Consider the following 27,258-nt stretch of genomic DNA (forward strand, 5'->3'; position numbering starts at 1 on the left):
GTTTAATCTTGAATTAAATTCGCAGCGAAACATCAATTTCGACTTTGACCACCTGTCATGAAAAATAATTACTAGAAAAGTAATAAGCAAATAACCTCGAAAAATTGAGCATGTTATGCAGATTCAAAAATGGTATAACACATGTACCTTCCTCGAATAAAATAGGAATTATTATCATCTTTCGAAAGCCTCATAAAAATTCTGGATTCAGAAATAAAAAAAACGCCTATTCAGTTTTTGCCGAATGCTTAAAAGAAAGAGATGGAAAACGGTTAAAATTCATGAAAAACCTTAATTTGGCAATAACTCGAAAACCGTGCCACTTTTACTGGGGTCATATTAAGTTGGTTTGGGTCCTCTTGGCCTGGTCTACCTCCTGTGTCACTGTGACGTGTCACTTATGGGACACCCTTTATATGTCATGTCATAGCACATGGGTTGAATATGCGACTTCACTGATAGATATTCCCACATTATCAATAAGCTGTTCAAAAATATAATAAATAAAAACAACGGGTTGCACTCCGGGAGTGCCGGCAGAAGTGAAAACTCAATGACGCACTATGTATAATTGAGGTTAACGCCATCTAGCGTTATTTCGTCGCATTTCTTGAAACCCCTAAGCACATCACTGATAGTACTCGAATTATATTAGTACCAATTAGAGGGAAACTCATTCAATGGCATTTACATTGATTATTGATTGATTGATTGATTGTTACAGTTTTTTGATCAGGTCACGTGTCCGTCTTACGGTTTCTTATTGTGATGGGTAAATTTTTTTCCCCGTCACAAAAAGTGCATAGCGCCGCTAAGGAAGTTTTAACTTCAAAAAACACTGCCTAAACTTTATCTATTTGACTTGTAATCTATTATTCATAGAGATACAGTCGATAATCCGTTGGACCTTCAAGATATTTGTAATGACTTTTTACTACGTGATCATTGACATGTTTTGTGGTAGACCTTTGTATTCTTACGCACGTTGTGAAGTGGATGGGCCAAAAAGAAAAAAATATAAAAGACTACACCAAAATGTTTTTCTAGCGCCATTAATGTGGAAATTTTAGTTTTAAGAAAATGTACGATGATGTAACCTATAAAGTTGTAGCACCTAGCATTATCTGTGGTTCTGACAGCCAGATCGTTTAAAAAGTTTGTCATTGTTTTCTACTGTAACGCTAGATAATAATTTATTGATGCATTGCTGCATAAAATGGTGGTAATTAAATAATATATCTTCTTTTTCTTGTAAATTAAGTACATACAAATATTATATCTTTATTATATATCGAAATTAAATCTTTATCTCTGTGAATTTAAAAACCCGTATCTACTTCCATAAACTCAAGTATTCCGTTGTTTTTGAAAGTTTTGACAGCAAGTTATCTCAGGTTAATGTCAATTTTAATTTTAAAAACAATATTGTGTTATTATGGTTATCTGAAACGTATTATAATACTTAGTAACAATAAGAATACGGCACATAGAAGAACTCGATTACAGATGGATTCTCAAAATTTGGACGTAAGTTATGAACCAATGGACATAGATTTAAGCTCCAATTCTATCAAGAATATGGACGATTCACATTGTGAACTTGAAGAACGAAAAACTGTTTCAAGGTCGTCTTCTCCTATAATCTTTATTACAAATTTAATTAAACAAGAACCTATTATAGAAAATATCAGCCCAGTTTGTGGCAGTCAAGCAAATGGCTTCCAAAATGTTAAGAAGTACCATATCATAATGCAGCCTAAGAAAACAGTAGGATCGTGCCTTTTGATAAAACTCTCAGTTTTATTTGTACTCTTCGCATGTGCGTTTGTTTATCAAGTGAATACGTTTACATGTTGTGAAGGATTAGATGTAACTAAAATGAAAGATACACTTAGTAGAAGACTGTACGGGCAAAAGAGGGCTATTGAATTACTATCAAGATCATTGGATGTTCAAGCAAGTACCAAGATATTATTTCTATATGGTGGTACAGGAGTTGGAAAGACATATGCTACCACTCTAATGTTTGAGGAAGTGTGGAATTTTACAAATGTTTATCACTACATAATGCCTAGTTTCATGGAGATATTTCCAGACGATTTGTTATTGGGTATGTCCTTTTGCGAGTCCTCCATATTGATTGTTGATGACTTATCATGGAATGACTTGCATATCAAGGAGCACATTAAAAATGTGATTGAAAAAAGTGAATATTTGAAGAAGAATATAACAGTTATTCTGATCTACAATTATGATAACATTGAAAAGAATTTTATGAAATATTCAAACGCAGCTTTCTTTGAGTTTGAGCTGAGAGAGGCTTTTAGTGACATAGATGCTTATAAAGAATTTATTAAATTTGAGCCACTTACTGCGGAGCATTTGAAATTATGCATAAAGGATGAATTGGGTTATAACAATTTGGCCAATATGGAGCAGATAATGAAGAATTTTAATGTTACCCTGGACGGCTGTAAAGGTGTTCACACTAAAATGAAACTTTTAAATGTTTTGTGATATTAGGTATGTTTTAATTTTGATTTTAATTTGTAGCTAGAGGCTTGTAGTTATGTTGATTTTAAAAATATTAAAATTATGAAATTATACAAACCTTAAATGAATTATTTTCTACACTGCCCATTTCTATCTCTCTCGGTTAACAGATGCCTATGCTGCCCTCCTAAGTCGAATACTGCTATCTCAAAAACAAATGATTTTGAAAATGGAACTCTTAGTTGGACGTAGTTTAGGGTAAAAGATCCAATCCACAAAAATCTGTTAGTAAATTTTGAACTTTCTGTCAAACGGATAAGTCATTAATTTAAATGACAAATTTTAGAGGATGGATCTTTTACGCTAAACTACGTCCAGTTATAAAAACTAAAGTATAAGTTAGCAATGAATTTTTTTATGAGATTGAGCTATTTGGCTTAGCAGGGCAGTATGGTCAACAGACGAGTATTAGGTATACAGGGTGATAAATTTGTTTGTACAGTCACCTGCAATAATATGTTACACAGAGAGCCTCAAAAATATCGCGCTGAAAATATAGTGATGAAGCGCTGGTGGCCTAGCGGTAAGAGCGTGCGACTTTCAATCCAGAGGTCGCCGGTTCAAACCCCGGCTCGTAACATGTATGAAATATCATTTGATAATTGCCAATCGCTTTTCGGTGAAGGGAAACATTGTGAGGAAACCGGACCAATCCCAATAGTTTCCCCTCTGGGTTGGAAGGTCAGATGGCAGTCGCTTTCGTAAAAACTAGTGCCTACGTCAAATCATGGGATTAGTTGTCAAGCGGACCCCAGGCTCCCATGAGCCGTGGCAAAATGCCGGGATAACGCCAGGAAGAAGAAGGAGGGTCTCAAAAATATGTGACATACTCTTATTGTGCTACAAATAAGATTGCATCAGATATTTTTGCGGCCTTCGTTGTGTAACATATTATTGCTGGTGACTGTACCCATTGAGGGAAACTTCAACTGCCTTATAGCACCATTTTGGTGGTTTCCATAATAACCAAAATATATGTGGACTGTAGGGATAATACTATTTTGGAAATTAAAATTAATCCAGGGTAGGAGATAGTTTTGGTGTGTTGTTTCTTCCACTACTACCTGTACTGCTGTGCTGCTGACTGTACTATATCCAAACCAAACTTACCATTCACTCTTGCAAAGCCCACTGTTTAACTGAGATGTTTGGTATAGAATTTGCGCGGCAATTTTCTAGCAGAGGGTAGGGTTTTAGACTAAAATGAGTTTATAATACATATTAACTACATTTTCTACCTATACATCAGCTTAGCCGCAGCTGACCATTAAAAATTCTTACCGACCACCTTAAGTAAACAGTAAGGGCGCCACATCTGGCGTCTTTCGAGCGTCGGCGTCTACAATTCTATGGCCGACGTCGACCCAACGTCGACGCAACTGCGCAGCGACGTCATTTTCCATAGCGCTGGACCGACGCCGACAGACGCCGACGCTCGAAAGACGCCAGATGTGGGGGGGCCCTAACCGTACAATGTGACATCAGTTTGGTTTGAAAATGAAAAACTCAAGTGAAACAAAGTTTTGTACGGAACACTAAAAACGTTTTTTTACGTAAGATTTATAAAAAAAATACAAAAAGACTAGCACTTTCACAAATCCATATATTAAAAATAGTTCAATAGTTCAAAAGAGCGTAAATCTTAATTTAAATCTTATTATTTGAAGAAGTCTTAATTTAGCTTACTTTGGGGCTAGATCGATTTGTGGAAGTTAGTTTAGTAATAATTTTTAATTAGGTATTTATTTATTTTATTTTTGAAAAAGTTCATAACTTAAGTACTATGTCAAAATTTTAACCACTTTGGCCTTAACACGAAACAGCTCACCTTTTTCCAAGCCATTGGTGACAAAAATAGAAGGGGTGTTTACAAAAATTACATAACTCACTATACTGGTTGACACCTACAGCCATCAAGAGTATTCCTGTATAAGTGTCGACCAGTTTACTAGGCGATGTTTTTGTAAACATCTCTTGAATCGCTCTATTTATTGGCAATGGGAGGTGATCGGGAGGCCATAGCTACAATGGGAATTTTCTCGTTATTTAATTTTTGCCTAGCTGTAACATAATGTACTAGGCTGTAACATAAACACTACTTATTTCTCAAACACAAAGCGATTTCTTTCAGACAACCTTTGGTAACAACAAAAAGGTAACAAAGGTGTGTTACGTTACGATAAAACCCCGTTATCAATGATGACATTTATAATATTTTTACTTGAAGAAGATTAAAATAATTCACCTAAAAATTTCATTTAATAACATACTCAGATTTGAAGTTGTTTCTATTTAAGTTACTTTTTCGAAGGTAAGGTTACCTAGGTTTACTAGGTTCCTAGTTAATCATTATGGGTATTTAAGATTGTAGATGTAGATGCATTTCATTAATTAAAAAAAATAACTTGTAACTGTAGTTACAAAAGTAATTTAGTAAGTAAAGTAGTTTATTATATTTTATAGTCGCTGGACTATGAGAATATTAAGAATATACTTAGAACAATTTGTTTACATGAATATATACAAAATATATACTTACAGCTACTCGCAAAAATAAAAGAAAAATGTTAATCTGGAATTCAAAGTTCCCAGTTATGGCAGTAATACGAGTAGGTAACGGTGTTGACAAAAATAAAATATAATTTAGATCAAAAGAACTTTATTTTAGAGAATGTTACATGGTAATCGGCAATGCAGAGGTTGAAGAAATTATTTTGAATACGAATATACTGACATTTTTTTTTTCAATACACCTACACTTGCACATATGGAAATTATGCTACAACATTTTAGCCTTCATCATAACAAAGTTCGAATATTAAAAAAAAAGGTGGTGCATTTAAAGTACTTAATGTAAATTTCGTTAACCACTATACCAAAAGTAATCTCCTCCATAGTTTTGCCTAGACACGGATGGGTGTCAATATTAGTATTTTGGACAAATAAGCTTAACATACACCCTAATAATAATTTCAGTACAGGGTACACATCTTATAATGAAGAGGCATAAGTAACCAAACACGCAAAATAACACAAAACAGTAACAATAATGTAGGTTAATACAATTACTAGCTGAATGGTGAAAATTTTAACGCTATGAAGAATTGTCAATAAGCTATATGAGTTAAGTATCTATCAAAAACATAATTAAAATCTTAAACATGTTATAATTTAGTTCTGGTTTTTTTATTGCACTGTACCCATTAGTTGGTGTTTCAGATCATTTGTACTTGCGAACAGCACTTAGTTCCATTCCAAGTTAGGTATAAGGTGCCTTTATAACAAATAATTTTCAAACAAGTATGAATAAATATTTATAAGCAGGCTTTATAAAAAGTACGTAGCCAATAGAAGAAATTGAAATTTAATTCAAGTAGCTCCCCTAATCGTAGAAGCAAGTGGATAAAAGAGATTATCGTGCATAAACTTGTAGACAGTACGGATATGATGGTCGTATTTGTCTACGTGACAGCGTGATAAAACGGTGTCCGTCTCTTTCTATCCCGCAGAGTTAAAAAGTGACAGTTGTTTTATCACGTGGATAAATGTGGATAAAGCGATCCATAATAGGCTTGCAGCTGTGTGTACACGTTGAAATAACCAAATGCATCTGATTGGCATCCCTTTTGTAGGTATTATAGAAGATCGTTACACTGGAACACTGTTTAGGGAAGACAATGCATAATATTTAAAACGTCTGATAACTTGGTAAAGAATTCTGGAAGATACATGATACATTTGTGCATCTTTTATTTTATTTATAGTTACAGCATTCAGGAGACTGCCAATGCATTGTTATAGGGACTTTATAAAGATAGTTAAGTAGTTAATAATACTAAACACGTTATTGAGATATTCTGGTAACTATTTCAAATACCTTACGTATATTTATTTTTAAAATAATAGATAAAGATCGGTTAGAGATTTAAGTCTTATTTGGGTTTCTCCATTAATGAAGTACTTATCTCCCTTAAGTCACGAGCAACAGGTACTTGGCCTATATATTAAAAGCAAATAAAAATGATATAATTTTGCAAAATTATCGCTGAAATGTCCAGATCATAATTTTTGCATTTCGATTATTCATGGTCATTAGAGCTTAGATCTTGTTTTGTAACTAACCTACTTACAAGGCAAAATAAGCAATAAACTCTTTTTTTCCCTCTATTAGTAATAATACGAGTAAAACACGTATTTTTGATATTTTGTAAACGAGGTATTATTTTATACAAATCATAAAAGTATTCTAGAGTGGGATGATAATTTTACCATTCAGTTAGGCTCAGAGATTCTCAAAATTTACTAGTCTATCCAACACTGTCGTGTCTTATACAAGATTCCAAAAGAAGGCAGGTCAGGTACTTAACACTTGCTAGACCTAGATATTTAATTGTGATTATTTTCCTGTGACGGATTGAAATTACAACAAAAACAAATTCTACTAGCTAAATATGCGTCTGTAGTGAGCATGGCGATAAACTTGCCTAACAATATAATTTAATAACTTCTGTATATTTGCTTAACATGCCAGAAACCCAGAAAAAATATGTTTAATAAATTTGTGACCTATTAAACATATAAATACAAACTTTTTGGTAGATGAAGGGAGGTATGTAGAAGACGACACTCTTAAACACACAATGTGCAAATCAATATCTATTTACATAATGTTACTATTAACCTATTTATAGATCAAAATTAAATTAGAAACGTTGATTAAATACTAAATATGCATAACAATAAAGACTAGAATACATCTTTAGTTTTTACAGTTATTGGCACTAAATTCATGATAATGGCACAACTATGTACTCCGGTTACGTGAACATGATGGTAACCATAAATATTTTTTTATTTATATATGCATGCATTGCATTTTATAATTACAATTCCAACTCCTTTCAGGTTTATACAAATTAAGTGTTGCTAACTATACTAAAATCCTAAAATATGTTACAAAATTGTAAAAAACACGGTTCAATGTTATTTATATCTAAATATATTTCTAGGAAATACTGAATTTACTGCAGACTTACAGTTAGGTTTAGATCCAATAGTTAAAGCACATTTTCTTAAGTGAAACTGTGCAAAAAACACTTTATATCTTAATACACATTAATATCACGGTTGACAAAGCTCCTCTTATTAATGGCTAAAGTACCAACAACCAGACCATTCTCTTGCACAGTTTTCACTTTAAAATTATTAGCTATCGCATGAATATAAGTAATACATATTTTAATAACCAGGTATAACAATGTACGCGTTGAACAATAATAAAATAACGCAACATAAATAAAAAGCTGAATAATACAACAACATTGATAATAAATCTAAAATTGACGAAATTGATATAATTTCACTTAAAATATGTAAAATGTTACAAGGAATCCACTCAAGCTAATAGCTAATTCAAGTAAAATCTTACGAATATTCTATAGAAACATTCAATGTAAGATGCGTAGTGCCAATAACTGTACCATCAGTTACTTAAACCTTACTAACTAGGTATTTGATAACAAATAGAACACCATTTTTAAGCACGACAAAACATTCATAGTTAAAAATGTAGAGAGACTTACTGAGAAATGTGCTAATAATTCTAAACTTCTTGAAATTCTTGTCGATCTTTTATATTCAATATAGATTCATTTTTATCAGATCTGACTTTGATTAGATCGAGAATTTTAATAATACATCGGTACGTTTGCCTCGATGTTTTTTTCGATCGAGATCAGAATGGTTGTACACTCTACTAGAACTAGTACAAAGCATTAGGTATTTAAACGGTATCACATTTTAGTCACATTGTGATGTAAAAGACTTTAATAGTATAGTGACTTTTAACGTTATAAGAACTTTTGAAATGCTTATATTGGTGTAGATAATAACATTTACCTATATGTAATTAACATAATTCCTTGAGATTACAAAGAATTTCTAATAAAATTCGTGTAATTTTATAGCAGAATTGGATATTAAGTATTTATTTATAATTTACGTCGCTGCCGTAGGACTTTTGAAGGGTCTAATTATGTATATTTAATGTTTGAACTTACGCGTGTTGCTATGACTTCACCATTACAAATACTTTTCTTCGTTAGACCAACATCCTTCGGCGTAAAAGTTGGGATCGAAAGAGAGACTAGTTAGGAGCGATGAAAATGTATCGCTGTCCACTTGTTGTGGCGTTTGTGCCAAATACGAGTTTCTTTAGTTTGTTGTGTGGATCGCCGACCTTCGGCATCGACGCTCTGCGTCACACACACATATGCTATAACAGCTCCATCGTCACCAATAAGGTGGACTCGAGGATTAAGTATGGTTGTATTGGCCTTTACGTGCTGAGGAGTGTTATCAATAAAGAATTTATGAAATTCTACTCCTTCAACCATATTACCTAGTACATCAGGATCAAAAGCAGTCACATTAGGATCACATAATTTGGAATATGTATCGTAGTCGCCATTGTTAATAGCATCTATAAGTACCTCCGTGGCTTTGATTACTTCTGAGCGACGCTGTGACGCATTGCTATCACCTCGGGCTTTGCCGAATGAATCAGCTTTAGTAAGTCCTTCGTCATCATGCTCTTTGGAGATTACAGTGCAAGCACGGTCTACACCCTTCTTATCCTTATCCAGATCATCATCTTCCAAAGTAGTACTGCTGTCAGTCGACTCCTTTACTTGTGAGCCATCTCCTTTTTTGTTGACCATAGACTTCCCAGAGAAGTTTCGAGTAGCAAGCATAGTAGTTAGAATGGCGCCTTTTAGTTTGCGACGAGCATTGAACTTCTTCAAGCAGTCTACAGTCTCTTGCCTGTGCATCACAGATGCCACGCGTTCGCGGTGGCAGATCCATGGGTGCTTCAAAGCTTCAGATGCAGTAATCCGCTTACTGGGATTAACGGTTAACATTTGGTTTATGAGGCTCTTTGCCTCAGGCGTTACAGTATCCCATTCAGGAGATGGGTAATCATAGGCACCTGCTTTAATTTGTCCATAAAGCCGGTGCTGATCCTCGTCCCAGAAAGGTGGATAGCCCACCAATAAAATATAAAGAATCACTCCACACGCCCATATATCTACTGGTTTACCATATGGTTCCTTTTTGAGTACTTCAGGTGATAAATATCCAGGGGTTCCCGCGAACCCAAACCATGCTTGCTGGTCACCTTGCACTTCAATAGCTAAACCGAAGTCGGCTAACTTGACTGCAGCCCCTTTAGCTTTGCTAGCCAATAACAGATTCTCAGGCTTCAGATCCCTATGCACTACCCCGTTATGGTGGCAGTGATGAACGGACTCCAAAATTTGTTGTATACAGTGAGAAGCGTCAGCTTCAGAATAAAACTCACGTGCCACGATGTCTTCAAATAGTTCCCCGCCGGTGACGAGATCGAACACGAGATAATGGAAATGCTCCTCTTGAATGGAGTCATGTAGTCTTACAATATTAGGATGTTGCAGTTTACGACAAATTCGGGCTTCTCTTTCCAATTTTTGAAAATCTCTGGCTGAGAGTTTCTTAGTGTTGATTATTTTGGCAGCGAATTCATATCCCGTCGACTTCTGGACAGCTCGTCTCACAATAGAGAATGCTCCTTTTCCCAGTTCTTCTTTAAGATCATAGTTATCAGAGAAGCGCGTGCTGACACCATCGCGGTTCGGATTTGCCATGATTAACACACACGATACTCACTGTTCAAGTTTAAGTTGAAATAAAACCGTTACTTTGAGCACGAATATTTCAGATTTGGTAACTGCAACAAAAAGAAAAAGAAATATTATCATCGGACAACTAAGTACTTTTTTGCCTTTTTGAGGGCATTCGCCCTCAAAATTGGTTTAGTTAATCTCTAATGTTTTTTTTTAGTTCTCGCTCTAATAAATATTTGAGTAGACCATAATTAACTATGAATATGTAAGTATAAATTTTAAGCAATCAGTTTTAGAATATGCTTATTGGGAAAAATGCATTATTCATTTTCCTTAATAATCACGATAATTTTTGTATTCATTAAAATTAAATTAATACAAAAATTATCGGGATTATTAAGAAGAAATAAATTAAAATTATTAAAGCTTTTGTATTAATTAAAATATCGTCATGTCATTGCATTATTGCAATACGATGCATTTATGTAAATGACCAACGTCAGAATAAATAAATGTTGATGATACCGAGAGCAGATCAAAATTATCCAAATGAAAATCTTTGGCAGGCACTATTTTTGTCACTCATTCTAAATCGAAGATCTGCAAGCTCAATATAAAACGCGTAGATACCTAGACAATTGTAATCGTGGTCACAAACATAGACTTCTAATATTAACACTACGGCACCGGGATGACATTTCGTTTGCGCAAAATAATCGATACACCATTGTCTCGACACATTCACCAAAACTCGAGCATCTTTATTATAATCCACTTATGGATGAAATAATTCCTACGAGCGCCCGCCGATGCATCGTGGCTTGATAAAATTGCGGGGATAAAATTTAAAAATAACACTGTTATAAATAATGTAGTAATGTAGCGATCAAAGCGCGACATAAGATTATATTCTTAGCAATAGTAGTCCGTCTGAGTGCTACGGTTCGGTCATGATAATTTTCGATGATAAAAAATACTACAAACACTCCGCGGCGTCACGCACAAATAACGATACATTTTTGTATTACGATGAGATTATTACCTATTTATGTGCCCATTTTATACAATCTCCAACGAGATGAAGATCAAAATCGAAGGGCCAGGCCCTACACTACACTCTCCTGCTCGTTCGGGACACGAGCTTCGGGGTCAAATTCATAGACATTCTGTGTTGCCCGAGTGCCGCGCTAAAAATATTTAATTTCGTCATCACAAAAACGGCCTATTATTTTGTACAGACTTGTTAATCTTACTTTGCATTCCTAATGAGTCATGTATTAAGTGCAATCGTGTGTATTTCTCGTGTATTTCTTGTGTAAAATGTATTTTTCTCCTAACGTATTTGCGGGTGTAAACACCGACGAGTGTTGGTAAATCGATACACTAGCGCAGCGCTAAACGTGTTCCGGGAGACATCTATCGGCTTGGACGGGTAACCCACAATTTCGTTCAGAAATAAGCTAATTTATTATAAACTGGTGTAGGTGTATGGAAATTTGAAAACAAGATTTTATAAAAATTATATTTATTGCAGGAAAAACTGTTTTAATACTGTACTTTACTAAACACAGTGTTTAGTTCTATTCTATTTCTTTCTCATAGATATCGTTATATGTATGGCATGCTATATGTAGGTAATTCAAGATAGGTGGAGTTTGTAATACGTATACTTACATCGTGTTGTGGCTAAGTCAGGCTACATATAACATGATTATTTATGATTCATGATATTACAAAAAACCTACATGGTTCATGTGACTCATAATCATAACTTGTATCTAATATCGCTTGGTATTTAATTTTTATTAATCTGTACCTAGGTAATTATTCATTTTGGTTTTACATATATGTACTTATAATTTTTTATGCTACTAAAATTCCTAAATAGATTAGGTCTTTTTAAATATATATAAATGCCTATTGAGATTTAGGTACTGTGCTATGTTATCGAGTATCTTCTTGTTCTTTGTCATATCCTATTCCACTCTTCATCAGTGCTCTCCACGCTCCTCCGTCTACGACATGCTCTTGGCGGTTTTTTTTATCTACCCGCGCAATATTAATAATTTTGGTCACCTGTCATATTATCTTAAAGTTAACAGTAAATAAACACCGTGGGCTGGTAAAACCCGACAGATTTTTAACCTCACATTCCTGAGGTCATTAGGAGCAAAAAATGTTGTAGGTACATAATTATTATGAGTACCTAGCCAGAATACAAGAACAGCAAATGTAACGTTTTTTTTTAAATTCATCCCCTAAGGTGGTTAAAAAGGGTTGAAAGTTAGTATCAGGACCGGTTTTTTTTTTTTTTTTATTATGCATGGGTTTACTCATGGCCACAGACTAGCCGAGGCGTAGACGTGGCCTACGATGGAGCGAGCTCGCCCAGAAGGTGCCTGTTCACTCTTGATTTGAAGGTTGCCGGGATTTTTTGAGCGGGGGAACTTGAAACTTTGTAAAAAGTGATGTTACTAGAACACCAAAAAAGTAATCTCCTAATTAAATTAAGAGTTGAAAGTTTGTGTCCGGTTTGGGTTTGGGCGAGGAACTTCAAAATTCATAAAACATCTGTTTTTAGAGTTTTTGAAAATTCATCCCTTAATGGAGTTAAAATGGGGTTGAATATTTTTTTTAAACGTGATACTATATAAAAAAGCATTAAGTAAGTATAATAAAAATAAAGTCAGCATAGGGAAAATATCTTCATTTAACGGGGTTTGAGTATAAGTATATAAAACCTATATCTATAACAATAGGTTTAGGAGTGAGGAACTTAAAAATACGTAAAAAGCGTAAAAAGACATTGTGAAAATCTAATGCCACGTATTGTGAGATTATTAAATCTACTTATCTTTGCACAATGTTCATATTCATGCAGAATAGATACTACATTTAACAACCAACGTGTAAAATACACGCGTACAAAGTCGCGAGCAAAAGCTAGTAGACATATATTCAGACACATTGATATCATACATAATTGATTGATTTGATTAATCTAAACTATATTGTTCCCTGAAAGTTTTATTGAGACCTTTGCATGGAGTGGTACTAAAATATTCAAAGCGCATTTTTAATTCAATATGGTTATATTGGTCGTTTATACGTCTATTTCTTGAATAATGTAGAACGAAAGAAGGAGTTTAATAAAAGTACCTCAATATATGTGTAGTAATCCGTTAAAAGAGACCTAATAAGCGTGGTTGGCGCTTATGTTCCGAACGTTGCATTTGTGTTGAATTTGGTGTTGAATCTTCATCGATAACGGTGTAAGCGCCTGCTGCGCTAAGGTCCCTTTTTGCAGAAAACCTCACCCATATCCTCAAAAGATACTCTTAACGCAGAATGATGATAATTTCACGACTGCGCATGTATTTTACAAAAATGACGACAAAAGGAATGTACTAAGTGTGAAATTATTAAAACGACCAAAACGTAATAAGAATTTTCACTTAATATTTGAGCAGCACTTTGACAGCATCATTAGCATCAATCAACTAAAAATATTTTTATGTATATAGTGTATTAATTAATGTTAGCTCTCTTGTTAAAATACCTAACTTAAAGAACGTGGGAAGGTAGACTACTCCCTTACCTATGACGTAGGTCTTTCTGCCTAGTTTGTTTGACTACCCACGCGAAAATTTACAATTGTGCTCAGGCCATTTTATAGTTGTACACGCCACTTTTTTGTACAGGTATGGGTTTTTTATGTTTCCCTTTTTCTCCTAGTAGGTATATAGTCGATAATCAGCATAAGATAACGTAGTAACATAAAAAAATTGACAAAAAGGAAAATGTACAACATTAAATATAATGTCACAGCTCGGCTACTTGCAGCGCGTTCTCCGCGATTTGCAAATTAGCAGTCTCTAACGGCGGGCTGAACCCCCTCGTCAACGGGCTAACTCCATGCTTAATACACAAAAATCAAAACTGGTTCGCATCTTGCGCAAGTAGAGGGGGAACAAACAAGGGCTTCGGAGCGGGCCCTTCCGAAATTCGCCGGTGCACAATGCACCCTCTGTACCATCCCCACGCGTAGAGTACTCTTATTATTACGCGACTCCTGTTCCTGTCCCCATATTGTTCACATTCAGATTATTTTTATATCGGTATACGCATGACGCGTCGTGAATTCGCAGCTCCGTTTAAAATACCGGCAGCAAGCTGAAAGTGAAAATATATTTTTTTATTGTTAATTAAGTGACTGGAAATTGTGCAAATTATTCCCTCGGTATCCGATCGGGTTTGTAGCGGCATCTGTCACCTAATATTTGTAGCGAAGGGAAGTATTAAGGTTTCGAACGCTGCGGTCGTCTCAGGTTGCTTTTCTCATGAGTGGACGTGCGTGTAAAATAATAAGTTGAGAATATTACGAAGTGTTGTAGGTCGGTCCGCGAGCGTCGCGCGTCGGGTGCCGGCGAACGGACGCTCCGCGTACTGACCGGGCGTATCGATCGCCTCCCTAGCTACTCGCTACCCGTGAGATGCGTTGTGTTCGGGTGTTCAATTTGGCGGGACGCCGGTACCCACTACGAAGTACGGATTAGTTGGTAAGTTCATGAACTTTTACTTATTGACAGAATGTGTTCAATCAACTTGTTACTTTAGTCCATCTTGTTTTCGTTCGTACTTGGATGTTATTTTGCAATATTGAAACGTTTTGTTTGTTTGCGACTTGTCATGTGACATTTGTGATCGTTACAGTTTAAATGTTTAAATTGCTCCGCCCAATCGCCACTTCTTGACACTGCAAAAATACATGATGCAAATAACATGTAAATCTTGAAAGTATCTAATTATCATATTTGGTGTTGATAAGTCCTAACAAGCACATCACATTTTATCTACACCGTTTAAAAGCGCCATCATTTTGTGGTCGTTCGTTCTTCCTATTAAGTTTTTTCATTACTAAATACCTTAAATTCCCGAAAAACGGCTACCCAATTTACCGTTTCATTTACTTGGCTGAACTTTAATTTTTGTAAGTTGTTTGCTCTTAATTTGTTTTCGTGGCATGGCAACCTTACAGGATCTTTATCGGTCGATCGCCCGCCGTCCGGATTTCGTTTTACAGAAATTCAATTAGCAAATGTCGGTCATCCATCCGCTAGCAGGAAGCAGGGCCTATACTGCTACTGATTTCACCTCATTTTAAAGATGCTTACCTATAATAATATCCATCCTGCCAATATGAAGAAACTACGCTGTATCACCACTTAAAATATATATATATGTATATATATTTTTTAGTTAAAGGTCACATGACTCACATGTATAACTAATTTAAGTTTACTCCATCCATAGATTCATTTACATGAACCTACATCAACACCACAAGGATCTATAGAACTGGTAGTATTGTACACCTTTTAGCAACCAAGCGATTAAACTTAATTGCTTCATAGGACGTAAACTAAGGATGGACACTAATGAAAAAAGTTTTGAGAGCTTGAGCTGTTTAGCTCCAGTTTAATGCCGCGTTGTTTAGTTTAATGCCTAAACAAATTTAGGTTTCCTGGGGAAATATTATACTATCTTTATGCGTCGAAAGTTAAATTAGCTAATGGAGCTTTAAGGTGACAGTCAATTTCCAACGATAGCTGCACTACTGTTGCGACGTTACTGTCATTCATTTTACTATGGAAATTGACAATAACATCGACGTGTCGGAGCAGTAGTGCAGCTGCAGTCAGAAATGGAACCTTTTATCGGTTACCTTTAATCATATATTTAATTGGACCAGCGTCATGAATAACTTTTAGCAATTATACAATATACAGGAAAATAAAATTATCCGAATAACATTGCCCGACACAATGAATGAGCCTTTAACAATGACACCCCAATTTTGGAGTATGTTTTTTTGTTTTTAGAACCCCCATGGGAAATATTAAAATTTCAGTGGTTGTGCTCTTATACACGGCACTTACAAAAACTTGACATACAAAACAAACAGAACCGGCTAAGTTTGTAAACCTTATTAGATTTCAATTAGACTCATATAGGATCGTTTGCTTCCTTTTGTTCAATTCTTTCTTTGTTATATTATTCTGTTTTTGTTCTGCAATCATATCCTAAAACGTTTTTAAGTATCTTATTACATTAAGTATAGGTATTAATTGGTATTTTTTTACGTAAGAAAATGTTTCTCTTTCCGTTATGTATTCGCAATGTAATTATCCGTGAGAGAATAGCTTCAATACCATGTTCTGCAGTCTCGTTCGCTTAGTTAGCAGTAGTTAGAACTTAGACTACCCTTCCCAATAACAGTGGGTCGTTACCCTCGGTCTCACTCCCCGTCTGAATCGAGGGGTAACATGTTGATTGTTGACCATTGTGGGTCTGTCAAACGACTGATGGCACCACGAGTACTCTCCCAATTTAAATTTAAGGAATCAGTGTCGAGATCGACGAGATCTGAGTTGGCAATATTGTGAAATACGTATTTAATTTTAAAATAATTACTGAATGAAAAAGATCTATGATGGTATTTCAATTTTTATTAGTTTTGGTCAGATCCTCGATTTAAGTATCCGAATTAATTTCAGTACTTAATATCTTTTCTTTTATGCGGAGACATTCCACATAAAAACAACAAATGAGCATTACATTAATAACAAATGAGGTTATATATATGTATATATATATATATATATATAGTAACAGCACCAGTCATGGGACATTTAAGAGGAAATTTGGAGTATTTATGATATTTCCCGTATACATGTAAATGGTCTACCGCTTAGCGTGTTAAAAGATGAAAGTCCTATCCGTCTTTCATGTTTTAGGCGTGTTGTATCAAAGATACAGCAATTAGTTTCCACATATTTAACAAATTAAAACTATGCTTTTTTTCTCCAGTCATGGACACCAAATCTCCAGTAATGGGCCCCCGGTAATGGACGTGGATCCAGTAATGGGCCCCCTATAATGGACATTGCTCTATCAGTATAAAATATTGAAATGGGGAATAAGTTACGGCAAAAAAATCAATTTTTGGTATAAGCTTTTATCGCTGAATATATTTTTCTTTCCACAGCCAATTATTATTGTATTAGATCCATCGAGACAATTCTAATATACCCAAACACAATTAGTTAGGGTTTATTGAAATAAAGTTCCCATGGCCACCTCCTGTCTCCATCATCAGATTAGGTCCATGTTATCATAATATTGCATTATCATCTGATTTGCATACTTAATTACGTACTTACACAAAATTCAACTGAATCGGAAATCGAAAAGTGGCTCAAATTCAGCTACCAACATTGGACCTACACTAACTAACAGGGCAAGTTAAATAAAAGTTTGGAAAAACGATATTAATTTATCCGAAGTCCGAGAATACCTCCTGATTGACATATTTCGTAACTACATTTTACTTCTGTATTGTTTAAACATGAAATTATGGCATGGCAAGCATCATTCTGTCAATTGTCCCATCATAGGAGGTACGCAGTTTTACAGCTCCTATAATGGGATTGGGCCAAATACCACAATTTTTTTACATCTGTGGAGTCACAACATAGTGTGTTGTATACCTTATCTCATGGTAAATGCAATTAACAAAACACATTCTAGTTTTCATCAAGTATTAATTAATTGAAATTTAATAAATTAACTCACCTCTCTTAGCGAAGTTGTTAAGAATTCGTAGTGGTATTTATTTTCAGTGACACAACAACTTTTGGGTTGACGCCAATTTCTTAAAAAGCAACCAAATTTAATGAAACTTCAAACTGAAACAGCTCTAGGACTCTTATTTATGATAATATACAGCCAGTGTTTATAAACTACTTTTAGATATTTATTTTAGAGGAACTATGTTTTTTTATCCCATTACTGGTTCCACGTCCATTATAGGGTATACTACTATATATGTGTTGACTACAGAGGACAATCATCGAAGTCTTCATAACCCATAAATTTTTCGGGTTTATTTTATATTGACCATATTTGTATGCTTTGTACAATAAGTTAGTAAATTAAATTATTTGAACGTTATAATATAAAAATAACCTTAATTATAAAAAGCTAAGCTTTTTGAATTACCGCGATACAATTAAATACAACAAGTCATTGTCTTTGGAAGCCAACAAAACAAAACAGTACCCAATAAAATAAGTACACATACCTACTCATTTTTTGCCTATTGACTATGGCGTAACCGTGACGTATTTAACCACGTTACGTTGCGTGGTTCACAAGAAGTACAGATGTTGCTAATGAGCTATTTTAAATTGAGTGACAGACCCTCTGTAACCGATACAAGGCATGTTTTATAGGATAAACTATTAAAATAAACTTGCCATATTGTAACGATTGGCCTGGGACTTTCTGGGAATTCTAGTGGCTCCTCTACACGATGGGCCAACCACTCCAAGGGACGCATTTATGCGTTAGAGGGAGCAAGTGATATTGCTATCTCATTGTACCGCATGGCTGCGTCCCTTGGAGTGGCCGGCGTTGGCCCATCGTGTAGAGGAGCCATAGCACAGGTATGTAAATAAACCGCCATACTGATATCATCATTCAGTGACAGTTACAATATGGCGGTTTGTTTACATAGTTAGCAAGTTCTATAAAATGACACTTTAGCTTTGGTCATTGCTAATTTTGCGACACTATATTAATTTTTATTTTTTTCTCGGTGTCACGTTCATCATGGGTCAAGTGAAGGTCATTTGATGGACCTGACCAGGCAGCCCGATGGTAGCAAATCATTAATTTTCACTTGTATATCGAATAGCAATACTTACATGACAAGTTAGCTTCGCCAGAGACTCGCCTGCCAAAATAGTAACCTTGTGTATAAAAAAGGACTTTATAGCGATTGTTAAGATCGTCTTCAAGCATCGCACCTATATTGGATCATCGGTGAAAGGTGAACCACAGAAGAAGTCATACTTTAGTGCCACTAAAGTACAGAACATTTCTGTCCTTAAAATAGTCTTATACTATTATCTAATCCACAATCCACTCACTCCTGTATACGTATAACTTGTAAAAACTACGTACGTTTTACTTGATTGTCTAATACAATAGCAACGTAATATAAAAGGCCTTTGTTGTTTCGGAACGTAATCGTTTTGGGTAATAATATCAATCTATAACCGAGGGGAGGGTGGGACGCAGTAGTCGTTAATCGTGGACGTGATATGATAACTAATTACTAAATCAAGGGTTGCAATCATTTATTACAAATCTTGGTTCTCTCTACGCAGATGCAAAGAGAGACAGATGCTTTTACGCACTAATAAGTATGCCAATTTGCCAATCTTCTGTTAATTAATCATAAACGAAAAAAGTGACCGAGGCCTTGCCTAGAATTGAAACTAGTTTTTTGAACACTTTTAACTTTTATCTAACATAAACATATCAATATTAATGGACTAATTTGAGTGGTGAGGTTGTTTTGGTTGCATTGCCTCTAAAAACGATACGTTTACCGTGAACTTTTTATGCGTATGTTAGCATGTTTATATACAAAATTAATAATTTTTAGGGTTCCGTACCCAGAGGGTAAAACGGGACCCTATTACTAAGCTTCGCTGTCCGTCCGTCCGTCCGTCCGTCTGTCACCAGGCTGTATCTCACGAACCGTGATAGCTAGACAGTTGAAATTTTCACAGATGATGTATTTCTGTTGCCGCTATAACAATACTAAAAACAGAATAAAATAAAGATTTAAATGGGGCTCCCATACAACAAACGTGATTTTTGACCAGAGTTAAGCAACGTCGGGAGTGGTCAGTACTTGGATGGGTGACCGCTTTTTTTTGTTTATTTTTTTTTGCATTATGGTACGGAACCCTTCGTGCGCGAGTCCGACTCGCACTTGCCCGGTTTTTATTGCAATATTCTAGAGCTATTTATAATAATAACAGCAAGACCTACCTGTATTTATGATTTTACACCATATACAACTCTTTAAACAACATTTCTTGATAAAGTGAATCATTTCGGAAATAATCGTTTAGAAAGAAAAAAAAAAGGTTTTTCTTTCTAACTTTTGAAACATCTGTCCAAAAAATATGAAAAATATCATGAAAATAGTGCTTAAAAAACTCAATCAAATAAAATAAAATAAAACTTGATTAGTGCAGCCGTTTATCAGTTATCGCTAAAAGTGTTCGCTTCTTATTTTAATTAAAAGCCTGGCAACCCTTATTTGTGACCGGATTTTCGCAGGCAACCCTATACCATTGTATTTGCAATAAAATTACCATCATTTTGATGTATAATTCAAGCGTCAGACAGATGAGTGCAAATATCGATATAAAATCACCTCTTTAAACACGGCAACCACATAATAGTGACCGGAAAAAGATAGGCAACCTAGATGATTTATGTTGTACAAGTTGTATACTTTCCATTAAAACTTATTTCAATCGTCACACAAATCGGTGAAAATTGGCGAAAAAAAATTTATTTCAAAAATTTATTAAAAATAGCCTTGACCATATTTCTTTAGGCAACCCTATTTATTTATGTTCTGGAACATATTTTCTTTCATATTTTCATAGTTTCATCCGTCAGACAGATCGGTGAAGGTCGACCATAGAAACGAGATCGTGGGATCTTAGACCAATAATTGAAAACTACTCAATACACCTGCATACATCTGCGAAGAAATTCATAGGTGTATGTGAAGTCCCCAATCCGCATTGGGCTAGCGTGGGGACTATAGCCCAAGCCCTCTCACACATGAGAGGAGGCCTGTGCTCAGCAGTGGGACGTAAATAGGCTGAAATGATGATGATGATGACTCGATACAGTCAGGAGCAGATTTAGCTAAGCTGGTAAAGTGTTCAAAATAACGCTCTCATGCAAGTTCTGCTGCTGTCTGTACCCTCAGCATAAACTGGTTTAAATACAAGTGAAGGCGTTTGAAATTACTAGACAGAATCAACCTGTATTTAGATAGGTACGATTATCCATATACGTTGCATATATACATTATATACCTGCTGCCAGCGTATATATAGTTGATTTAGCTGAAATTGGCTGAAATGCTCTTAAAGCTATCCTCGAAAATCTGGCGAAAAAACAGATTGCGTTACGCTAGGCTTATCGCCAACGGCTATTAGTTGGAAGTCATGTGGAGATTGGGCTTTAACCCCGTAACATTAGGCGGAGTAAAGCCTACATGGAGGCGGAAATGTTTTTCTATTGGTAGATAGCCTAGCGCCTAGATAGGTAGCCTTTCGCCAGAGTAGATATTTTTATATAGAGTAGTCCAACTTCATACAAGGCACGTGTGAAGCCAAGCGCAAGAAAACGAGTCACGATACAATCTACATGGGCAACGGTCTGTAATAGTACTAATAGTAAAGGGGTGTAGTCGTCACGTCCGACACTTGAACGTCGGCGGCTCGGAGAAAGGTTACTCTAAATATATCTTTACTGTGCTTTTATTGCGGTTCGTTTCCATCATTTACGCTGGAAAAACTAAGTCGTAAAACATTAGGAAAGCAAAAAAATTAGTTCTTTCATTTCTTTTTCATTGTGATAGATATCTGTGCGAATAAGTAGGTCCCTAGTACAATTTATAGATAGAGTGTCGAGTTCAAGTAGAACCCCTTTCTAGCCGCTGTTTAGGTATTATTAATGAGAATGAAATTGAAATACATATTTTGCACAAGAGTATAAAATAACGAGGTGTGCAAGTTAAACTTTATCAAACCTAATCCACTGGGCTAAAATAATTTTCAGCTTAAATGTTTTTCAGGCCACCGATTTCAAAATGACGATAGAAAAAGAATAAATAGTTTTACTATTACATACCTACGTAGGTACCTACAAATATACAATTTTCTGCGACGATAGCTGAAAACGTGTTTTTACTAAAACAAGTTTTACTTACGGTGACAAATGCATTAGGAGCGGTATTTAGATATTTAAATCTGTTAAGGTTTTGGTTTTAATATTGATATGATACGACACACTCATATCCGTCGTCCTGTCTAGGTCGTCTCGAGGTAGAATTTCTCACAAAGTATTATGAACCTTGACATCACCTGCGCTCCCTATCTAGCGCAGTGGATTAGCAAGTCCTTGATAAGGCCTTCACCTTGTGGCAGGCCTTCTACTTCGCAGCTGTTTAAAATTGCATTTATTTATTATGCACATATTTCTTTGTAAAGCCCCACGTTTGTGTTGTGTTCCAACGTGACGTTGACGCTAGCAACTTAGGAACTACTCGCGGTCGCGCGAAATTGATGAATAAGTTGTCAATGGATTTGTCTTCATGGAGGCCTGTTCTTATTGTAATAACATGTTTTGAATTTGATCTGGATTGTAATAACATTAACATGTTTTGAATTTGATCTGGATTGTAATAACATGTTTTGAATTTGATCTGGATTTGATATGTATATGATCTGTCAGTGTCAGAAGTGTTCTTGTAGCAGAAACGTCACTTTTGATTTGACAGTTGCCACTGACTGATCATCATTACCATAATAAATATTATACAAATCCAGATGAAAATCATAACCTGTTATTACAATCATAATACGCTTCAGAGTCTCAGTGACATAGCCGACATAGGCTACATTTTTTAGGCTTCCAAAATTAATCCTACTGCTGTGTAAAAAAGGGGTTTAATAATAGTACATTACTACAGAGGCCGGGACGAAAGGGGTTGCCGGCCGAAGACATATAGACGGCCGAGCGAAGCGAGGCCGGATAGGTCTGAGCGCGGGCAACCCCATTTCCCGCCGAGGTATGTATAGTGCTTTTCTCAAACATGCAATGAAATAAATAAAATAAAAAATCCACGAAACCCAAGTTTTATTTATAGAAAAAACTAAAAGTAAACTACATCCAAAATATAACCAACACGTACCTATATCATTATCACGTGTATGTTTTACACGAGTCGTGTATTTTTACTACCCGTATATTTTCATGTATCTTTGATTTTTTCGCCTTGTATCCGTCTGACTGTCGTTTTCGTCACATAAGTTTACATAGTCTTTCATGTTGATATCATGTTTCACATACATCGTTGCTTTATGCATGGAGTAAATAAGTATAATTTCCACAGTGTTGACGAATTTGTAGTTACATTCATTTAAAATATGCCACAAAACTGTTTCTAATATACTGTAAGCCATTTTTCTTAGTTTCTCAAATAATAAAATTGCCATAAGCAACCATATACATACTTCGTCTTTGACTTGTGGCGGCAGAGGCAGCAAGTTATTTAAAATCGATTCTGCTTACGCTGCCAATTCCAACACCTACGATTACAATTAATATTAATTTCATTATTTCGTCGGAACTCATATTAAAGTCAAAAAATCAACAACGCACCATAAATCCAATAAAACAGAATGAATATTTTTCAACTTTACCTCCATAACAATTTAAAAAATATAACTACGCGTGTTTGAGTAGACCTTTTTACCGCTAACGTTTAGATGAAATATTTTAAATGTTTTTATTTGTGTAGTTAAATTTACAATTTAAAATTATAGAATGTATTATTTATTAAGTTCATGTTGATTTTATACAAATAAAACTGCAAATTATAGCAAACATGGTTTTTTGTTTTTTTTATAGGCGTAGTGGCAGAGTGCCATTACGAACCATAAAGCAAATACTGCCTCTAGTTTTTTTTTATGGATGAATGCCACGATGCTGTGTCACAAATATCTGTGAAATGAAAATTAAAAAAGAGGACTTTGCCGGCCTAGGCCTGCAAGATGTGAATGAAATTCCATTAACGACCTTTTGTCCTAGCCGCACCTGAAACGTCATACTTCGCAGCCTATTATAAGGAACATAACATCAATATTTCATTGCATGTTTGAGAAAATTCCTTTTTACCTGGTGCTGACCTAAATAACTATAATTTAATATCGCGACGTTTACAATACATACAAGGGGTCATCCATTAATTACATCACACGTTTAGGGGGAGGGAGGGGGTCAAGAAAATGTGACATATTGTGACATGGGGGAGGGGGGAGACACAAACTTTGTGACGTCACTTTAACTTCATCAGTAACCTAAAATTTATTTAAATTATTTTATTCACTGTACATTTATATAACAAGTTTTTAAAACTATAATCGTTTAATTTTCTTTCCTAAACAGTTTTGGGTCATAAAATTACTAATATTTATATCGTCAAAAATATTTTGATAAAATATTAATAATACTTAGGTACTTACTTAATTCAATTTGGCGATTTCGTAGAAAAAATGTGACGTCACACTAGGGGGAGGGGTTTGCCAAATGTGACCAAGTGTGACAAGGAGGGGGGGAGGGGTCAAAAAACCTAGAAATTCGTGTGACGTAATTAATGGATGACCCCCAATGTGTCATATAATGTTAACAATATTGCGATCGATCATTTGCCTAAAAGCTGTTCAGTTCACATATCAGCTTACTAATGCGATTAACTCTACAACCAAATGTCCTGGAATAGAATATAATCTAAATTGCATGTCAACTGATCATCGGTATAAAATATTTTTTTGTAGATTATGAATATGAATTAGGTAGATTATGTAGCTGCAGTTAAATTAAATATGAAGGATTATTATGACAATAAAGTACAATGTACAATGGCCCAGGTACCGTAACATTATCATAGGCCTTATTATTATTTATGCAGAAGGGTCGTTCTACGACAATAAATACGTAATATTAATATGATGTTTGAATACGATTTAATCAAATATATTCTCATTGCTTGCCTACCGCAGTCGGACTGTTGACTCATGTAAACTAGAATGACAAAGACCTTAGATCCGGAAGAACTACGTTAAATCAAAGACCACACTGTTCGCCTGAGTCAAAGGCTTGACTGCGGTCGGTAAATGAGAATATAGTCAAGACTGTCGGATTACATCCGTAGGTACCCGTGAGAGCTAGTCTTTGTAACTTCCACGCGGTTCATGTGACCTTGGGTACTATTTTACTCCTCGACCTGAACTAATATATGAAATGACAATGATACATATCACTTTTGTGTATTATGACTACTCTCTTCAAATACCTATATGTGTAGTCGTCGAATAGAAGATGGACAAAATGAGCTATACGAGTCTTTAGGTATTTAAATGTGTAAAGTTTGCTACCAAGAGAAAATAGTGATTTTTCCGACCTTGGAAGCGAGTGGAAATACTTGTTTGTTTTATAAGGAGGCGAAGTTGTTGTTTAACCCCTCGTGCCAATATTAATACCTGAGCAAGCGGAATATTCCAAAATTGAACCACGGGTGTAGCGAGTGGTTAGAGAAGTGGAATCTTGAATGTTGCCTGGGTATCTAAGATTGCTACCAAGTGAAAATAGTGACATTTCTCACCACACGAACGCGAGGAAAATACTAACTGTAATTTTACATTTTACGTTTTAACGTTACGAATCCAAGTCGTATGAACGCTGTTAAATATTTACTTATCATTTAATTTTAAAAGTCAATTCTACCAGCCAACATGAGTAATCAATTCAAAATTTGCATCAACTTTTTTGATACTCTTGTGGATAAAATGCAGTTTTCTCAGCAGTTTTTGAAGGATAAAGAGAGCCTTTACCAGCTGGTTTGGTTTAAAAAACCCACACGGTTTTACTGTCGTGTCCACGTACGTTTTCAAGTAGGTACTCGTACGCTTGACGCGGGTATCGCAGGCACCAAATCTTCAGTGCGGAAGTAATTGTTTTTTTCTCATTCGATTTCCACTCTGAAGAAAAACGGGCCTGATTTCGGGGCAAGAACACTACCTAGGGGCTGTCCATAAATTACGTCATCGATTTTTGACGATTTTTGACCCGCCCCCCCTATAATCATCCAAAAATCATGCTTCAAATGACCCCATTTCCTCCTAATTCATGCTACCGTCATCCGATGTCCAGACCCCCCCCCCCCCCTAATTTGAAATGACGTAATTTATGAATAGCCCCCTATTTATTCGGTTTTTTTTGCATAACTATGCAGATATGCGCAGAGTTGGTGTTGTTGACTATATCTGATTGCCTAAGTACGAGTATATCTTTATAATGAGTAGCACTAGTAGTAAACTCTCTAAGTGCTACATATTTATAGGCATAAAAGTTGTGAATTATTTAAAGCCGTTAGATAGTTTTGCCAGTCATCAAATGCTGTGTTATCAATATACCTCCCACTTCTGCACTAAGGGATCCTCTCAGTGTACAAGAACGTAAAATTTGTAAATAAATCCATACCTCGATATCTTTGATATTTATCGGAGCTGGGCCCGTAGCCAAATTACATTCGCTCCGTTTCGATTCGATCTCTACGATCGCGAGCGACTGGTCGATAATGTTTATAATAACCTAGCCAAGAGGCAATCTTTTTAGTTAACGCTCAAGCTACGCGCCAAGTCGGTAAAAATTAATTTTTGTCTGTGGTTCTCGTTCAAAACCGTCAAGAAACGTCATCTGTCAGCTGTCAAGAGTGTCAAGTGAACAGCGAATCTAATTTTGGAGAAAATAATTGTTTTATCGGTAAGCAAATTAAATATTTTGGTATTTGTCTAACTTAGTTAATCACAATTTCGTGATAAAATAACTCTATATAGTGTAATATTTGAAAAGTGTGTTGTTAATTGCATATAATTTTGACCTAAAGTTTAACAATTTCAGACAGCCGTCGTCCCCGCAGCCCCAACCAAGGCGGCGGCGCAGCCAGAGCGGGCAAGAGCGGGCTCCGCGGGCTCTTCTTCCACGCTGAGAAGTCCTCGCCAAGTTGGCACGTACAGTCAAAGCTGCCGCTGCAATCTTCATGACAGTTACCAGTGCTAAGGACATGCACTGCTGGCTTACTTGACCAGAAGAGACAATACTTTAAGCGTTAGTAATGATTCAAACCGTGAAGTGAAATTGTGGACAGGTTTGCCCGAATCAGTGTAACCTCAGTGAAATCATTTACTTCATAGACGTCAAACATTTTCGAAATTAACAAAAGTCAAGCGGACATTGAATACCTAGATGTTATGCATTAGATAAGATAAAAGCTGCCTGTGAAACCAAAACTAATAAATCATATTGTTACTTAATA

The 27,258-nt window shown here is 35.4% G+C and overlaps 2 protein-coding genes and 1 long non-coding RNA gene across 5 annotated transcripts; 2 read left to right on the plus strand and 1 right to left on the minus strand.

Moving 5' to 3' along the window:
* Positions 1-1,356: 1,356 nt before the first annotated feature.
* Positions 1,357-2,605, plus strand: LOC134666330 (uncharacterized). The gene has a single exon (XM_063523477.1). It carries the CDS (start codon positions 1,399-1,401, stop codon positions 2,515-2,517), a length of 1,119 nt encoding a protein of 372 aa, XP_063379547.1. The 5' UTR covers positions 1,357-1,398; the 3' UTR covers positions 2,518-2,605.
* A 2,590-nt stretch (positions 2,606-5,195) lies between these two features.
* On the minus strand, positions 5,196-26,442 carry LOC134665993 (calcium/calmodulin-dependent protein kinase type II alpha chain). Of its 3 annotated transcripts, none has more exons than XM_063523060.1 (2): positions 26,424-26,442; positions 5,196-10,318 (listed from the first exon to the last, which is right to left on the minus strand). In XM_063523060.1, exon 2 carries the CDS (start codon positions 10,233-10,235, stop codon positions 8,703-8,705), a length of 1,533 nt encoding a protein of 510 aa, XP_063379130.1. In that variant the 5' UTR covers positions 10,236-10,318; positions 26,424-26,442; the 3' UTR covers positions 5,196-8,702. The 3 variants fall into 3 exon arrangements, with proteins under 3 accessions (XP_063379130.1, XP_063379128.1, XP_063379129.1); XM_063523058.1 differs by lacking the exon at positions 26,424-26,442 and adding an exon at positions 11,257-11,392; XM_063523059.1 differs by lacking the exon at positions 26,424-26,442 and adding an exon at positions 10,845-11,019.
* A 68-nt stretch (positions 26,443-26,510) lies between these two features.
* On the plus strand, positions 26,511-27,256 carry LOC134666331 (uncharacterized). The gene is made up of 2 exons (XR_010098481.1): positions 26,511-26,705; positions 26,844-27,256. It is a non-coding gene; the product is annotated as an uncharacterized LOC134666331 (long non-coding RNA).
* The last annotated feature ends 2 nt before the right edge of the window (positions 27,257-27,258 follow it).

The sequence above is a fragment of the Cydia fagiglandana genome, chromosome 7 (genome assembly GCF_963556715.1).
Source record: "Cydia fagiglandana chromosome 7, ilCydFagi1.1, whole genome shotgun sequence".
NCBI lineage: Eukaryota > Metazoa > Arthropoda > Insecta > Lepidoptera > Tortricidae > Cydia > Cydia fagiglandana.

What these genes read in the sequence shown, in the direction of transcription:
- LOC134666330 (XM_063523477.1), top strand. Translation starts at nt 1,399, where the DNA reads ATGTCAATTTTAATTTTAAAAACAATATTGTGTTATTATGGTTATCTG.
- LOC134665993 (XM_063523060.1), bottom strand. Translation starts at nt 10,235, where the DNA reads ATGGCAAATCCGAACCGCGATGGTGTCAGCACGCGCTTCTCTGATAAC.